Source organism: Aquarana catesbeiana, linkage group LG06 (genome assembly GCF_042186555.1).
Source record: "Aquarana catesbeiana isolate 2022-GZ linkage group LG06, ASM4218655v1, whole genome shotgun sequence".
In the NCBI taxonomy this organism is placed as follows: domain Eukaryota; kingdom Metazoa; phylum Chordata; class Amphibia; order Anura; family Ranidae; genus Aquarana; species Aquarana catesbeiana.
The window spans coordinates 235,041,691-235,060,656 of record NC_133329.1 but is presented as its reverse complement, the minus strand read 5'-3'; the positions used below and the strand labels follow the sequence as shown (position 1 = coordinate 235,060,656).

Below are 18,966 nucleotides of genomic sequence, written 5' to 3'. Positions count from 1 at the left end.
TCTAAATATGTTTTTTTCTCTTTTAAAAGCTGTAGAGCTCATTAAGGAGAAACAAATTCAGAATGTCATTATACCAGTTCTTACTTGAACCTATCAGTTGCCACGCCTGGAATAAAGATCGCACACGTAAGCCACTTATCTGTTTGATTTTTTAATTCTATAAATAAAATTGAGTTATTTATATGTATGCCATCACTTCCAGGGAAATGTATGCCCAAAAAAAAGTAATTAAAGTGCACACGCCTTATATAGCAACTCCCTGTCCCTCTCCACAGCTACCCACCCCACCGCATTTGCTGGCAATTCCTGCATTGCCGTGTTAACACTGTTCAGAAGCTCAGAGCAGTGTTGTGTTTTCTCTGTTTCATTCATAAGAAGATTAAAGGGGGGGACCTTGTCAGTTAACCACTTAAGGACTGGACCAATATGCTGCCTAAGGACCAGAGGACTTTTTCCAATTTGGCACTGTGTCGCTTTAACTGCTAATTGCGCGGTCATGCAATGCTGTACCCAAACGAAATTTGCGTCCTTTTCTTCCCACAAATAGAGCTTTCTTTTGATGGTATTTGATCACCTCTGCCGTTTTTATTTTTTGCGCTATAAACGGAAAAAGACCGAAAATTTTGAAAAAAAATGATATTTTCTACTGTTTGTTATAAAAAAAATCCAATAAACTCAATTTTAGTCATACATTTAGGCCAAAATGTATTCGGCCACATGTCTTTGGTAAAAAAAAAAATGTCAATAAGCGTATATTTATTGGTTTGCGCAAAAGTTATAGCGTCTACAAACTAGGGTACATTTTCTGGAATTTACACAGCTTTTAGTTTATGACTGCCTATGTCATTTCTTGAGGTGCTAAAATGGCAGGGCAGTACAAAACCCCCCCAAATGACCCCATTTTGGAAAGTAGACACCCCAAGGAAATTGCTGAAAGGCATGTTGAACCCATTGAATAATATTTTTTTTGTCCCAAGTGATTGAATAATGACAAAAAAAAAAAAATATTTACAAAAAGTTGTCAGTAAATGATATATTGCTCACACAGGCCATGGGTCTATGTGGAATTGCACCCCAAAATACATTCAGCTGCTTCTCCTGAGTACGGGGATACCACATGTGTGGGACTTTTTGGGAGCCTAGCTTCATACAGGGCCCCGAAATTCAAACACCGCCTTCAGGATTTCAAGGGCATAAATTTTTGATTTCACTCCTCACTACCTATCACAGTTTCGAAGGCCATAAAATGCCAAGATGGCACAAAACCCCCCAAAATGACCCCATTTTGGAAAGTAGACACCCCAAGCTATTTGCTGAGAGGCATGGTGAGTATTTTGCAGCTCTCTTTTGTTTTTGAAAATGAAGAAAGACAAGAAAAATTTATTTATTTTTTTTTTTTTTTCTTTTTTCAATTTTCAAAAGTTTGTGACAAAAAGTGAGGTCTGCAAAATACTCACTATACCTCTCAGCAAATAGCTTGGGGTGTCTATTTTCCAAAATGGGGTCATTTGGGGGGGGGGGGGTTGTGCCATCTGGGCATTTCATGGCCTCCGAAACTGTCATAGGCAGTGAAGAGTGAAATAAAAAATTTAAGCCCTTAGAAAGCCTGAAGGCGGTGCTTGGTTTTCAGGGTCCCGTACGTGGCTAGGCTCCCAAAAAGTCTCACACATGTGGTATCCCCATACTCAGGAGAAGCAACAGAATTTATTTTGGGGTATAATTTCACATATTCCCATGGCATGTTTGAGCAATATATCATTTAGTGACAACTTTGTGCATAAAAAAAAAAAAAAAAATTGTCTTTTTTTTCCCGCAACTTGTGTCACAATATAAAATATTCCATGGACTCGACATGCCTCTCAGCAAATAGCTTGGGGTGTCTACTTTCCAAAATGGGGTCATTTGGGGGGGTTTTGAACTGTCCTGGCATTTTATGCACAACATTTAGAAGCTTATGTCACACATCACCCACTCTTCTAACCACTTGAAGACAAAGCCCTTTCTGACACTTTTTGTTTACATGAAAAAATTTTTTTTTTTTGCAAGAAAATTACTTTGAACCCCAAAACATTATATATTTTTTAAAGCAAATGCCCTACAGATTAAAATGGTGGGAGTTTCGTTTTTTTTTTTTTTTTCACACAGTAATTGCGCAGCGATTTTTCAAACGAATTTTTTGGGGAAAAAACACACTTTTTTAAATTTTAATGCACTAAAACACACTATATTGTCCAAATGTTTGATGAAATGAAAAAGATGATCTTAGGCCGAGTACATGGATACCAAACATGACATGCTTTAAAATTGCGCACAAACGTGCAGTGGCAACAAACTAAATACATTTTTAAAAGCCTTTAAAAGCTTTTACAGGTTACCACTTTAGATTTACAGAGGAGGTCTACTGCTAAAATTACTGCCCTCGATCTGACCTTCACGGTGATACCTCACATGCATGGTGCAATTGCTGTTTACATTTGACGCCAGACCGACGCTTGCATTCGCCTTTGCGCGAGAGCAGGGGGGGGACAGGGGTGCTTTTTTTTTTTTTTTTTTTTTTAAATTGGGGTCTCTCTCCTCTGCCCTCAAACCATCTGACTACACCAATATCGGTGTGATAAAATGCTTTCCCAATTTCCCAATGGCGCTGTTTACATCCGGCGAAATCTAAGTCATGAAATGCTCGTAGCTTCCGGTTTCTTAGGCCATAGAGATGTTTGGAGCCATTCTGGTCTCTGATCAGCTCATTGGTCAGCTGGCTGAATCACCGGCTGCATTTTCAGGTTCCCTGTTGGGACAGGAGAGCCAGAGAAAAACATGGAAGACGGTGGGGGGGGGGCATTCTCTCCCACTGCTTGTAAAAGCAATCTAGAGGCTAATTGGCCGCTAGGATTGCTTTTACATGAAAGCCGCTGGCTGAAAAGAATGATACCAAGATGATACCTAAACCCGCAGGCATCATTCTGGTATAACCATTCAAAGTCCAGCAACATACCAGTACGTTGCTGGTCCTTGTTGGGCATATATTGTAAATTTTTTTTTCATGCAGCCTGTGGGCTGAACGAAAAAAAGATATTGATCGGTGGGTATGCCCACCATTAGAATACCTCCCTTCATCCACCCACTTCTAATGATGGGCATACATGCACCATTTATATATGCCGAAGCATGGGGGCATCCTCCCGCAAAAGGCAGGAGCAAATCGCTCCTCCACCCACTGCTGCCCCCACGCTTCGGCATATATGCTGAAGTATATAACTGTGGTGGTGAAATCACCTCCAACAGCGCTGGAGTCACGGCTTTATGTATCGTGGGAGCAAACGCTGTTGCTGTCAAGATAAATAAATCCGCGCTGCAGCTGAATGGCGTACCTGAAAACAAAAAATGGTTAAAACACAGTAAACTTTAAAAAAAAGTACATACCTGAAAAGCAAACATGATAAAACATAACAACAATAAAACATTGCAGAATAGAATACAGTAAAAAGGAGCAGAACAATAGAGAGAAAATAGAGAGAGAGAGAACAATAAAACGACAACTATTTTTGGTTTTTTAATTTTATATTTTTTTTTTTTACATTTTTTTTTTTTTTTTTTTTTTAAACTGTAACGGTTCCAGGTTTGGGTCTCTCAAAATGCGATGGCATCTTGGGAGACCCTGTGAAAGTGTGTCCTAGTCTGTGCAATGCTGTACCCTACGCTAAAACTCAACTAGTGTATGGTAGCGCTCAAAACATTCACCAATGCAAAGACCAGGATTGCCAGGACAGGAGGGACAATAATACCGGGTGTCACGCCTATATCTGTGCTTTCTGCAGACACGACATTTTCTTTGGGGGGCTCGTTGGGTAGGGGTACTCGGGAGGACAAATTTGAAAATGCCTCTCATGCAGCCGGCTTACTGCATTTGGTTGGGGAAGGTGAGGTGGAGCACCGTCTGGATACAGAAGGGCTCTGACGATCTCTTCCTGGAATGTAAGGAAGGATCCAGTCCGTCCTGAAGCTCTGTATAGCACATGAGCGTTCAGCAAAGCCAATTGAAATAAATAAACAGACGCTTTTTTGTACCAGCGTCTGGCCTTATGGGCAACTAGGTCCACCCCTCCCATATTTTGGTTATATTCGTGGACACAGAGGGGTTTCTCCACAACACCAGTCGCCGTAGTAATTTGGAACGTCGTGTCTGCATGAAGGGAGGTGAGAACGAAAACATTCTTCTTATCCCTCCACTTCATAGCGAGCAGATTATTACACTGCAAGCAGGCTCTCTCCCCCAGCCTAAGACGGGAATCTACAAGCCGCTGGGGAAAGCCCCGGCGATTAGGTCGCATGGTGCCACATGCTCCAGTCTGCTGATCAAACAAGTGACTAAAAAGTGGCACGCTCGTGTAATAATTGTCCACGTACAAGTGGTACCCCTTTCCGAATAAGGGTGACACTAAGTCCCACACTATCTTGCCAGCACTTCCTATGTAGTCAGGGCAGTTTGTCGGCTCTACGTGGCTATCTTTTCCCTCGTAAACCATAAAACTACATGTATAGCCTGTGGCCCTGTCACAGAGCTTATACATCTTGACCCCGTATCTGGCACGCTTGCTGGGAAGGTACTGTTTGAATTACAAGTGGCCAGAAAATTTAATCAGGGACTCATCAACGCAGACAACTTGATGGGGAGTAAACAAGTCTGCAAAACGTTGATTGAAGTGGTTTACGAGGGGCCGAATTTTGTAGAGCCGATCGTATTCAGGGTCTCCACGAGGACGACCGAGTTCATTGTCGTTGAAGTGCATGAACCGCAAAATCTGCTCGTATCGTGCCCTGGCCATGGAGGCAGAGAACACGGGCGCATGGTAAATTGGGTCAGTGGACCAATATGACCGCAACTTTCTCTTTTTATTCAAGCCCATGTTGAGGGAAAGGCCCAGAAAGAGCTTACATTCGGAGACCGTAATTGGTCTCCAATCTCTGGCAAGTGAGGACTGGGGATTAGCGGCGATGTGTTGACCAGCGTATAAATTGCTTTGGTCCACAATAGATCTATGGAGATCTTCGGTGAAAAACAGTGAATAAAAATCCAGTGGCATAAAATCAACTGTTTCCACCTGAATTCCGGGTTGGCCAGTGAATGGGGGAAGTACGGGTTCTGCAGAAGTGGTGGGTTCCCAATTCGGATTGGCGAATGCAGCAGGATGGGCACGACGGGCCTGTGTTTGTCTTCTTGGTGGCAGCGGGACACTACTTGTGCTTGCCACCTCGCCAGCTTGAACTGTACTTATGGGACTCGCCACGTCACCAAGTGTTACTGCAGTGCTGGATGTATGACCAGGGTGTACTAGGCCGCTGGTGCTTGCCAGTTCACCAGAAGGAATAGCGGCGCTAGTACTTCTCTGCTCCATACGAGAGCCCTGCGGTTCTTGCACTTCAAGGACAGAAGAAGAAGATTGGGGTCTGGTACGCCTGACCTTGGCAGGAACCACAACTCTGTCGTCAGAGCTATCTGTCATGGAGCCGCTGTCCTCTACAGGATCGTATTCTGAGCCTGAATCTGACAGATGAGTGACTTCCTCTTCACTATCTGTCATGCTCAGAAACATGTAGGCCTCTTCACTAGTGTACCTACGATTTGCCATTTTGGGCTCTAAATTTAGGGGTACACTAGTGAGACTCACAGGCAAAAAAAGCTCCTGACTGTCAGCGACTGTATCAAAACGCTACCAAAAAACTGTTAGCGATCGCAGGGATCAGGCCTGACTCTGCGAACGCTGCAGTTATGCGTGCTTAGTGTTTTGTAAGTGTCAGTGATCGATACTGCACTTGGGTGGGCTGGGCCGAGGGGGCAAAACGCAGGTGGTAGCAGGTATCTGGGCTGATCCCGCTAACACTGTGTTTATGGGAACCCTAAACTACTAGGGACGCTAGTATAGATCTGATCGGATAAGATCTCGATCCGCTCAGATACTATAGCACTAAGGGAGGTGTATGCTGCGTGCGCGGGTGTTAGCGGTACTGGCGCTAAGCTGATGCTGCCTGGGGCGACGCAGACCTTATCTGACCCTAAAAACGTAACTTCTATCACCGCCGGGCAATTAGGGGGTTAAACCTTTATAAGGTAATAAACGGCGGGTGCCCTAAAACTATAAAAAACAAACTAACTAACCAGCGTCACCCGTAACACTTATGCGGTGATCGCTGGTGAAAGGGTTAACTAGGGGGCATTCAAGGGGTTAAAACCTTTAGTAGGTAATATATGGGGGTCCCTGTCGCTATAAAACACTGACAGCGAACCTATATACTTACCTCCCTAACTAGCGTCACCTGTGTCAATAATACAGCGATCAGAAAAACGATCGCTTAGCGACACTGGCGACGGGGGGTGATCAAGGGGTTAACCTTTATTAGGGGGGGTTAGGGGGGTACCCTGGACCTAAAGGGGGGTACCCCAGACCTAAAGGGGGCTAACCTAACTGCCCTAACACTTATAACTGTCACAAACTGACACCAATGCAAAAAAAAAAAAAAAACTGCTATTGGTGTCAGTGTGACGGGGGGTGAAAAGTGTGCCTGGCGTGTTCTACTGTAAGTGTAGTGTTAGTGCACTTACTTGGATGGCTTCTCTCCTCGGCGCCGGAACGAAAAGACCGGCTCGAGGAGGGATGACATCACTTCCTCTCCCTCTGTTTACATTACAGAGGCAGAGGAAGTCTGTCATTGGCCAGGAGCGATCGCAAGGGGGGAGTCACGAATGAGTGGCCTCCCCCTCACCTTTGATCGCTCCTGACCTAAATACGACCGCCGCAGGCACCGGGGGGGGGGGTCCCGCGGGAAGGCAAGGACGTATATGTATGTCCTTTTGCCTGCCTGTGCCGCTCTGCCGCCGCAAAATCGTAGTCGCTGATCGCCGCCATTACTAGTAAAAAAAATGTACCATAGTTTGTAGACGCTATAACTTTTGCGCAAACCAATCAATATACATGTATTGGCTTTTTTTTTTTTTTTAACAAAAATATGTAGCAGAATACACATTGGCCAAAATTGATGAAGACATTTGATTTTTGACTTTTTTTTTATTGGGAATGTTTTATAGCAGAAAGTAAAAAAAATATATATTTTTTATTTTCTAAATTGTGGCTTTTTTTTTTGTATATAGCGCAAAAAATAACCCACAGAAGTGATCAAATACCACCAAAAAAAAGCTCTATTTGTAGAAACAAAGTCATACATTTTATTTGGGTACAGTGTCGCATGCCCGTGCAATTGTCAAGTTACAGAATAATGCAGTGCTGTATCGCAAAAAATGGCCTGGTCATGAAGGGGGGCAAACCTTCTGGAGCTGAAGTGGTTGATTTACAGCATTTTTTCACACCTGCCTAAAACTTTTGTACTGTACTCCCAAAGGGTTAATTACTTCTAACGGGATGCAACTTTCCTCATTAGGACACTGCAAGCGCATCAACTGATAATGGAAAAATCACTCTGTATACAACAAACAATTTTTTCAGAGACGAAATCGGTACAGATCAACAAAGTTTAAGATCCCTGCAATGTACATTGATCACCCAGAAGGGATTTTGTTTCTCAATTAAAGTAGAGGTTTTTTTTTTTTTTTTTGCCATCTGTGTCTCTTTGCGGAGATTTCCCTTCACTTCCTGTCCCATAGCCAAACAGGAAGTGAGAGGAAATCCCTGCAAATTAAGGAAATTTGCAGGGGACACCAGAACTAGTGTCCCCATTGGAAGATTTACCCTCTTTTCTGCTTTTATTAATACTTTAAAGTATATTGAAAGCCGGGGGGCGTGTCCGGATATAGAAGGAACAGCACGTGTTCCAGAGGAGCTCCGCTGATTCTGGCACAATCCGCAGCGATCCTGCTAATAACAGCACCTGGAGAGCCTCCAAACTCTCCCTAAACACTACCGGACATCATCAGCACCAGCCCGAGCAGAAATTACGGAACTTGGCCGGCCGATTGAGTCTGCATAGGGCCACGGCCGGCTCCACACTTCAGAGACCCGCCACCATCTTGAGGCCTACCCAGCCTCCGACATACCCGGACTCGAGTGCCGCGATCTGCAGGACGAGAGACAGCAAATCTCCACACATCCGTGTCGGCCGCCCCTGGGAGATAGCTGGATTGTGAGGGGGCTCGAAAGGACACCGGGGGATCCACAGAGGCCGCTTCCGGGCACTTGTGGCCCACCGCCATCTTGCGGCCTACTGTACCTGGCACATCCTCCACACTAAGGTACTGTGCCCCAGCATTACTGTACTGTCCTCCCTGTGCCACAATCCGTGCCAAACAAACACTGCACTGCCTTCCCTGTGCCACCATCCGTGCCCCAGCTATACTGCTCTGCTTTCCCTGTGCCTCCACCCTTACAGAAGCTGAGCCCTGCTGAGGGTCCTGATCCAGTGCAGGAAGCCCATCACCACTGCACCTTTCGTCCTGCTACCTGAACCCTGGAGCCTGCCTGCTGCCCCCAACAAAGGAACTTTGCTCCTGACCCGGTGCATCAATACTGACACAGCTCTCACCCTGCTCCCAGGACCTGGGCTCTCGGCCCACAGGCTCCCCCAAGCCCCTCCTCCATCTCAGGATGAACCTCGGATGAGCCACCCTAGGACCCGTTACTCCAAATCAGGTCCAAAAGCTCCTCGTGCCCCCCGCCGGTGGCTGCCTCGTCTGCAAGACAGTCCACGGCTAGGTTGGCGACCGGTGCGCAGTGGGGGGGGGGGGGCTCCCACAGGAGCGGAGATCTTGGAGGCCATTACTTCCTGCAAAGAAACCCTGACAGCAAAGATCAACTTCTTGACAGTGGATGTCGGTCTCATCCACCAGGATATTGAGAAATTTCGGTCACTGAGGTGGAGGACAGGGTCTCCACGGTGGAGGATACGGTCCGGTCGGGCTCCAGGGAGGTAAGGGCCCTGCAGCTCCAGGTGAAAGTGCTCCAGGAGCGTGCAATAGATACTGAAAACCGCCTCAGGCGGAACAATATCCGCATACTTGGACTGCCCCAGAGAGCTGAGGGCCCTAGACCCGTTGAGTTTACTGAGCAGTTGCTGTCCACCCTGTTCAACCTGGGGGACATGCCGCCCACCTTCGTGGTGGAGAGAGCCCACAGGGTCCCGCTGCTCCCTCCGAGGCCTGGGGCCCCTCCGCGCCCTTTCCTGTTGCGGCTGTTAAATTACCGCGATCGCATCCTGGCGGCGGCACGTGCCATGCCTGAATTTAAGTATGAAAATACCGGACTGCTCTTTTTCCCAGACTTCTCTCAGGAAGTACAGCAACGCCGCAAATCCTTTACTGATGTGAGACGCCGGCTCCGAGAAAAGGGATTTTGATTTGGCCTTTTGTATCCCAACAGGCTACGGATCACTGATGGCGACAGCACTCGTTTTTTTGACACCTCAGAGGCTGCAGTGGCGTGGCTGGATACCCACTAATTATATACGGCAGAGGAAAAAATGACTGACTACAGCCAGCAGGGAGTAGCTAAGTATCCCTTTCCCCCTTCAAAAGGACTGTCTCCTGATGACTCCCAGCATTAATTACTCTCTGTCCCCAGTCTTTCTCCCTGCTACATTCCACTTTTACCCATATTGAATGGTTTTGTCTTCTGTTGCTGGCTAGACTGCCGATCACTCCTGCCTGAGGAGCTCCAATGACAGCCACTGAATCACCTCACCTCTGACCAGAAGCGTCCCCTGTTGTCCCCTGTTTCCATCCCCACACTTTGGATTCCCCTCCCTGAGTTGAGACGGACTTCTTGGGAAAGGTTTTATCCACCTGCGGCCCAACTTCTAGGGGTCCCAGTGACCTAAGGACTCTGTTTTTTTTTCCAGTTATGGGACAAAACCGTACATCCGTTTGTATGGTTCTCTTGCCTATTTTTTTGGCCTCTGAACTTGGTTTTCATGATGTTTGGGTAGGGTGTTATGTGTTCTGGGAGGATGAGTTTCTCTGCTTTAAAGAAATGAATATGTACTGTGCTGCTCAAATGCTGCTGAATATATGTGCCAAATTTGGGTTTATTTAAATCTACTGGTTGGCTAGGCTCATCCTGCTTCTGTTTCCCCCTGGTGTTTTTTGATGGCCCCCTCAGATGCTGAGTTGCTGACCATTCTGTCGTGGAACGTCAGGGGGCTTAACTCCAAATACAAACGATCATTGTTATTCCAATACTTAAAACTGCATAGCCCCCACATAGTGCTACTGCAGGAGACGCAATTAACTGGTAGTAAGGTTCTGGCTCTGAAAAAACCCTGGGTGCAAAGGGCGCTTTGTGCGACCTACTCCTCATATTCTCAAGGGGTGTCTATACTGATAAGTAAACAAGTTCCATGTGTAATTCATGATGTTCAATTGGATCCCCAGGGGAAATTTGTTTTATGGTGGTGATGAGCATTTATAACAAGAAATATGTCATTGTGAATGTCTATCTGCCTCCTTCGAGCCAGATGCACATTCTGTACACACTATATGAAAGGCTGGCTCCGCATTGCCCAGCGTGTGTTCTGTTCATGGGAGATTTTAATGCCACACTGTCCTGTGACCTAGATAGACCTTCCCCGCAATCTACTTTCAATCCTGATCTTGGTACGTGGGCTCAGGCAACAGAGTTCCAAGAGACATGGCGGTGGCTTCATCCCAATGATAGAACGTACTCCTGCTTTTCATCCACATTTAGAACATCCTCCCGAATCGATTTGGCTTTTGCCAATGCTGCCCTCCTGGCCAACATCCAGGAGGCCAATTACCTTCCCTCTGGCCTATCTGACGACCACCCTCTTAAGTTGACCATTAGGACCACCAGGTCGCAGAGCAAAGCCCTCTGGAGGTTACAACCCCATTGGATCAATGAGGCAGTCCACGACAGGGTTTCTCCCTCCTTGCAGGACTACTGGGTGCACAATGCGTGGTCAGCCTCCCTGGAGATAGCATGGGATGCTACCAAAGCTCACAGCAGCGGTCAGTATATCTCGGCTGTGGCGGCGGTGAGGGCGGAACTTGGGGACAAGGTCTCTGACCTGCAGCACAAAGTTGAGGAGGCTCTAAATCAATATTCAGCCTCGGCAACGGTCCCCATCTTCGAGCACCTTTCATCGCTTAGGCGAGAACTGCACCTCCATGTTTCAGACACCACCAGGCTTGGTATACAAAATAGCAGACAGGAATATTTTGAACATGGAGACAAGAACAGCAAACTACTAGCGATGCTAGCACAGCAGGATAGGCCCTTAGCAGTTATATCAGAAATCCTCACGGCAGAGGGAGTATTAGTCACCTCTCAGGAGGATATTCTGTCAGCATTCACCAAGTTTTATACCTCTCTGTATGTTTCCTCACTTCCTGATAGCTTTGACCCTACACCTATGATCTCCACGTTGGACACGCTAGCACTGGGATGGCTCTCTGATGCGAAAAGACAACTCCTTGTTTCAGAGATCACACCAGAAGAAGTCACAATGGCCATTAGATCTTTCCCGGCAGGAAAGACCCTAGGCCGGATGGACTGCCCATAGAGTATTATAGAGCCCAGACAGAACTGCTTGCCCCCAAACTAGCTTAGATGTTTCAAGCCTGTCTCCAACAGGGCTCCTTACCGTCCTCTGAGGGAAGCCCATATCTTTCTCATTCCAAAGCCTAATAAGGACCCTAAGTTGTGCGCCTCCTACAGGCCGATAGCACTCCTAAACTGTGACATAAAAATATTAACCAAGTTACTGGCCACTAGACTTAATAGAGTAATAAAATCTCTGACTCTGATCAAACGGGCTTTATGCCAGGTAGGCATAAAGACATTAAAGACAGACATTAACATATGCAGACTGTTCTCTAATATTCATGGCCCCCATACTAACCAGGGCACTAGGATTATTGCCACCCTTGATATGGAGAAGGCATTTGACACGGTGGAATGGGTATATCTGTGAGAGGTGCTTAGAAGAATGGGTTTCCCAATGAAATGTATTGCCTGGATACGCACACTGTACACCGGTCCCCTGGCATTCATTAAAATGAATGGCTCCCTGTCTCCTCCGTTCCCTCTGCAGAGGGGCACCAGACAGGGATGCCCTCTCTCCCCGGCCTTATTCACCCTGGCCGTGGAACCTATTGCTGAGGCCCTCAGGGGCTCGGCCGAGGTCTGTGGGCTGGCTGGAGGAGAGAGTGGCTCTTTACGCGGATGATTTACTGCTATTTTTAAATGACGCATCAACCTTGTTAAAATTAAAGTCCTCCCCGAATTTACATACATTTTTGGGAATTCCCCACAATGGCTGACCAAAACCTTCTTTAATTCTCTTAAACAACCCTTACTCTCCTTTTATTTGGGGGTCTAAACCACCTAGATTCAAATACACCACTCTGACCAGGCCTGTGGACAGTGGGGGTTTGGCTCTCCCTGATTGCCATAAGTATTTCTTGCTCAGCTTGTAACCGCCCATTGGTGGTTGCAGCCAGACCTGACCAATTGTGCGACGGTGCTGGAGGCAGCTATAGTGGGGTCTCTGGAGGCCTTGAAGGGGTTGCTATTCAGGGGGCCAAAAACACCTCACTGCCTCACCCCTTCTGTGTGCACCACTATGTGGGCGTGGAAGGTGGGTGAGGCGCTAAGGGCACCCCAGCCGAACTCCTGGTCTCCTCACACCCCCCTGTGGCAGAACCCTAACCTATCACAGTTCAATACCATCCCAAATCCACAGGCCTGGGCCAAATACAAAATACTGACCCTTGAGCATGTTATCACCAACGGTGAGCTCACTCCCTTTCATGTATTGCATACCAAATTTAATTTACCTGCACGGGCCCATTTCAGGTATCTTCAGGTCGCTCACGCCTACAGGTGTCAGTTCTTAGGCCAACCAATTATATTGGAATATTCTGAACTCGAATCCACCCTTCGGGTAAAAGACTTGGAGAAACCCATGTCTCACATCTATGGGTCCCTGCTGGTTGCTGCTATCACCGAGCTGTTCTCCCTCCGCAGGAAATGGGTGGGGGACATACCGGAGCTGGATGAGGATGACTGTAGGGAGATTTGAGATTTTCCATTCTCCCCTCTGGTCTCAGCCAAGGACAAACTGGTCCAATACAAAATTATACACAGAGCTCACTACCCGCCCCACAGGCTGCACCAGATGTTGCCGGCGTATTCTCCGGTGTGTTGGCGCTGCTCCTACCAGCCAGGGGACTTCTTTCACATTTTCTGGGTTTGCCCAGCAATCGTACATTATTAGAAGTACTCCAAGTGATCGCTAAGGTCACTAAGACTAGTGTCCCTTATGATCCTAAATATTGTCTGCTGGGACTGGTTGAACAAATGTCAATGCTCAGAGCTAGGAAAATACTCATATCCCTGTTATTGTACTATGCACATAAGGCCATCACGATGGACTGGAAACAATCAACTCCCCCCTCTGTCAGATTCTGGAAAAACCTAGTGAACGCCAGTTTACCTCTTTATAAAGCCACCTACTCGGGCAGGGGTTGCCCACAAAAATTTGAAAAGGTATGGACCTGTTGGCTGGATGATAATACCACGGCAACGGATGCAGTAACCAACTCCTAGATTAACACTATGGTTATAGTATGTTAGTATATTGACCCAATTACTTTCATGTCACATTATCCTGTCATTGCAATACTGAGCACAGATTCTCCTGAACTAAACCTCTCCCTACATTGGGGTATAGATAAGTAAAGTTGTTTATGTTGTATGGTCTGCCCTGTTGTGGTCTGTTACTGCATCAGAGGTAGTTTTTTTTATGTTGAATAATGTGCCCTGTTGTGGTTTCTTGCCGTATTAGAGGATCTGCCCCTGTTTGGGCAATGTTTGGCCCCTGTGTGGGCAATTTTGTATGCTAATGAAGAACTTAACCACTTCAATACCAAGGGCGTCATATGACGTCCTGGGCTTTGAGCGGGTATATCTGAACAGTTACAGACATCATTCAGATATTGCCGGTTTCAGCCGGCGAATCTCTACACCATAGGAATGATCATAGCGGCCGTTCCGCCGCTTGATCGTTCCTATGGGAGGCGAGAGGGGACGTCCTCCCACCTCCCGCCGCCCTCCGGTGCTTGCTCCGACTCACCGTTACGATCGGTGAGGCGGAGAGTGGATCCGCCGGCGCCGGATGTAGATCATAGAGATTTCCGGCGGACCAGATGGTCCCCGGAGTCTCTATGATCGTCGGAGGTCGGGCACGATGTTATGACGTCACGCCCGGCCTCTCCATTCAAAAAAACGGCGCCACTTCGGCTGGGAAGCGGCGATCGTTTTATTTATATATATATATATATATATATATATATATATATATATATATATATATATATATATATATATATATTTTTTAAATTTCAGGCTTCCCAGCCTAGTGGTGAGATATGGGGTCTTGTTGACCCCATATCTCACTATTAAGAGCACCTGACATGTCATATTGCTATTACAATTTTAAAGCACCGCTGTCCCCATGTGCTCGCACGCAGAAGCGAACGCATACGTAAGTCCCACCCACATATGAAAACGGTGTTCAAACCATACATGTGAGGTATCGCCGCGAACGTTGGAGCGAGAGCAATAATTTTGGCCCTAGACCTCCTCTGTAACTCAAAACATGTAACCAGTAAAAAAATTTCAAGTGTCGCCTATGGGGATTTTTAAGTACCGAACATTGGCGCCATTCCACGAGCGTGTGCAATTTTGAAGCGTGACATGTTAGGTATCTATTTACTCGGCGTAACTTCATCTTTCACAAAATGCAAAAACATTGGTCTAACTTTACTGTTTTGTTTTTTTTTAAACACAAAACAGTTTTTTTCCCCAAAAAAACGCGTTCGAAAAATTCCTGCGCAAATACTGTGTGAGATAAAAAGTTGCAACAACCGCCATTGTATTCTCTAGGGTCTTTGCTAAAAAAACATATATAATGTTTGGGGGTTCTATGTAATTTTCTACCAAAAAAATGATGATTTTTACATGTAGGAGCAAAGTGTCAGAATTGGCCCGGTATTGAAGCGGTTAATAAAAAAGATTTTGCAAAAAAAAGTATATTGAAAGCCAAAACTTTTCTACCACTGGGACATCAAGTGATTTGAAAACTCTTAGTTTTACCATTGTTACTAAACAGCAAGTGAGGGTAAATCTTCCAAAGGTGACACCTGTTCTAAGTGCATCAGCGCAGATTTTCTCTCACTTCCTGTTTTGTCTGTGGGAAATTGACAGCAAAGAAAAACTGACAGGGGTTTTAACTCTTCCTCACTCCATCCAAACCTAAGACCCCTTTCACACTGAGGCAGTTTTCAGGCGTTTTAGCACTGGAAATAGCGCCTGAAAACTGCCACCCATGCAGCCCGAGTGTGAAAATCTGAGTGCTTTCACACTGGGGCGGTGCGCTTGCAGGACGTTAGAAAATGTCCTGCAAGCAGCATCTTTGGGGTGATTTGGGAGTGCTTCAGAAGCGCCGCAACACTGGCGGTTTTAACCCATTCTTTGGGGTTACGCGCAGCTTTCACAGCGGTAAAGTGCCGCTAAAATGAGCAGCGCTTTACCGCTAACTCACGGGCAGGCCCAGTGTGAAAGGGGTCTAAAAAAGACTTGGCTTTAGATATAGTGTAACTCCGTAGAATGTGGCGTCACCTTGTTGCGTTGGTAGACATTTATTAATTACACAGGTGGCAAAACAAATCCTTGTGTAGGTAAGACAATATACAGTATGCATGTGTTTCTACTATTTTTCTGCAGTTTCATTTTAAAGTGTGAGTGAAGGCTACACCTTTTTATCTTTGTTTTGAATAGAATGGAGAAAGGTTAGACCCCTTGTAAAATTTTAGTGCAGTTTGTGTTCCTACTGAAAGATTTACCCCTCTACTAGTTCTGGGGACTGAGGTCACTTCAGCAGAAAGTATGGGCTGTATTTTAGTATTGTCCTGAGGGCAAAAGGTGAGGTGAAATCTTCCAATGGGGACAAAGGTTGCTGTGACAACTGTCTAAAATGGTAATTCCCCTCACTTTAGGGAGGTCTCCTTTTGACTCCCTGTTGAAGACAAAAACAGGAAGTAAAGGGAAATCTCCTCAGTAGGACACAGACAACAAAATATAACGTACTAAGGGTTTAACAAGTTCCCGCCCGGCCAATAGCAGATTGACGGCCGGGTGGTGGCTTTGTTATCCTGACTGGACATCATATGAAGTCCTGTCAGGAAGCACTGATCTCAGGGCCATGCAGCGCCGCAATCTGCGGTTACCATGTGACCGCCATGACCAATCATAGCAGGTCACATGACAGTTGTACACAACGGATGGCTTTCTTTCATGCCATCCTGCTGTAAACACACAGATCCCAGTTCTCTGAGGGGAGAAGAGACTGATCGTGTGTTCATAAAAAGTATGAACAGCGATCTGTCATCTCCCCTAGACAGTCCCATCCCCCTTCAGTTAGAACACAGAGAGGAAACACAGTTAACCCCTTGATTGCCCCCTAGTGTTTAACCCCTTCCCTGCCAGTGACATTTTTACAGTAATCAGTGCATTTTTATAGCACTGATCGCTGTATAAATGCCAATGGTCCCAAAAATGTGTCAAGTGTCCGCCATAATGTCGCAGTCCCGATAAAAATTGAAGATTGCCACCATTACTTGTAAAAAAAATAATAATAATAAAATTGCTATAAATCTATCCCCTATTTTGTAGACGCTATAACTTTTGCGCAAACCAATCAATATACGCTTATTGCGATTTTTATTACCAAAAATATGTAGAAGAAAGCATATCGGCCTAAAGTGAGAAAAAATTCGCTTCTTTAAAAAAAAAAAAAAAATGGGGATATTTATTATAGCAAAAAGTATAAAATATTGTGTTTTTTCAAAATTGTCGCTCTGTTTTTGTTTATAGTGCAAAAAATAGAAACTGCAGAGATGATCAAATACTGCCAAAAGAAAGCTCTATTTGTGGTAAAAAAAAGGACTTCAATTTTGTTTGGGTACAGTGTTGCACGACCGCGCAATTGTCAGTTAAAGCAACACAGTGCTGAATCGCAAAAAATGGCCTGGTCATTCAGCAGCCAAATCTTTCGGGGCTGAAGCGGTTAAATACAACCAAAAGAAAGCTCTATTTGTGTGAACAAAATGATAAAAATTTAGTTTGGGTATAGTGCTGCATGACCGCACAATTGGCATTCAAAGTGGACAGCGCTGAAACTCAAAATTGGCCTGGGCAGGAAGGGATAAAAGTGCCAGGTATTGAAGTGGTTAACCCAACTCTAATACATCCAGCATTGAAAAAAAAAAAAAGTTTTATTACATTAAGTGAAAGTATAGATGAGCCTTTTGAAAATGTTTGTTATGGATGCAAAGTATGGTGTTGATTGCTTTTTTATTTTTTTCAAAATGTTTTTGAAAGAAAAGTCATGTGCTGGTATTCTTTTGTTTTACAGAGATTGCAATAAGCCCCAATAACCATGAGGTACACATCTACAAGCAAAATGGGAACCAGTGGGTGAAGGTTCATGAGTTGAAGGAGCACAATGGACACATTACAGGTATAACCTGGAGAAATCAAAGTGTATTTTTACGTTTGCAGCCAACTTGGGATAACACCTGCTTTATACAGTGTTTGTTGCATGCTGTCATTCGCATAGCATGAATATTTAAGAATTTCTGCTTACTTTTTTTTTTTCAGGGTTGATATTGTTAAAATACATAGACATTATATGTGCTACAATGAAACAAACATGAGACCCATAGTAAAAGCAGTTGCACATTTTGAAGTCTCTTTTACATGTACCAAGAGGTAGCATTGTCCACAAAAGTCAAACTTGAGTTCCACAAAAAGGCCCACACTTTATTACGTTAATTTTTTGTTACAGTACTGTGCAAAGGTTTTAAGCATGTGTGACAAAATGCTGTAAATTAAGAATGTTTTCAGAAATAGAATTATTAATAGTTTATTTTTGAAGGAACTCGTCAAGATGTTTCAAACATCTGGGAGACCTAGCCACTGATCTTTTGTGGATGTAGCCTGCCTCAAATCTATCTAGTCTCTTCATGTAATCCCAGACAGACTCGATGTTGAGATCAGGGCTCTGTGGGGGTAAAGCCATCACTTCCAGGCTCCTTGTTCTTCTTTACTCTGAAGATTGATCTTGGTGACATTGGCTGTATGTTTTGGGTCATTGTCCTGCTACAGAAAAAATTTAGGGCCAGTCACACATCTCCCTGATGGTATGGCATGATGGATAAAGTGTCTGCCAGTATCAGTCAGCATTGAGGACACCGTTGATCCTGACCAAATCCTCAACTCCAATTGCAGAAATGCAGGGCCAAACTTGCAAAGAACCTCCACCATGCTTCACTGTTGCCTGCGGACACTCATTACTGTACGGCTTTCCAGCCCTCCTGTAAACAAACTGCCCCCTGCAACAGCCAAAAATTTTAAATTTTAACTCATTGGTCTAGAGCACCTGCTGCCATTTTTCTGCACCCCAGTTCCTATGTTTTTGTGCATCATTGAGTCTCTTAGCTTTGTTTCCACATCGGAGGTATGTCTTTTAAGCCGCAATTCCTCCATGAAAACTACTACTAGCCAGACTTATCCAGACAATAGATGGATGCACCTGGGTCCAACTGGTTTTTCCCAGTTCTGTGCTGATGGCACTACTGGACATTTTCCGAAAGGGAAGTAAGCATGATGTTTTTAATCTACTGCATTAGGTTTCCTAGGCTGACCATTGCGTCTACGGTCCTCAGCGTTGCCCGTTCAATGGTGTCTTCAATACAGGCAGATACTTCCCCATCATGCCATATCATCAGGGCTGTGTGTGATTTGCCACAGTTTTATTCTGCAGCAGGACAATGACCCCAAACACACAGCCAATGTCATTAAGAACGATCTTCAACACAAAAAAGAAAATGAGTCCTGAAAGTGATGGTTTGGCCCTGATCTAAACATTGAGTCTGTCTGGGAT

The 18,966-nt window shown here is 45.2% G+C and overlaps 1 protein-coding gene across 2 annotated transcripts in view; it reads left to right on the top strand.

Moving 5' to 3' along the window:
* Window positions 1-18,966, top strand: part of ARPC1A (actin related protein 2/3 complex subunit 1A) — a 90,420-nt gene that overhangs the window by 16,205 nt on the left and 55,249 nt on the right. For both annotated transcript variants that reach the window (XM_073633077.1, XM_073633076.1), the window contains exons 2-3: window positions 30-126; window positions 17,437-17,541. In XM_073633077.1, coding sequence (XP_073489178.1) covers window positions 63-126; window positions 17,437-17,541 — 169 coding nt within the window. In that variant the 5' untranslated portion in view covers window positions 30-62. The remainder of the gene's footprint in view (window positions 1-29; window positions 127-17,436; window positions 17,542-18,966) is intronic.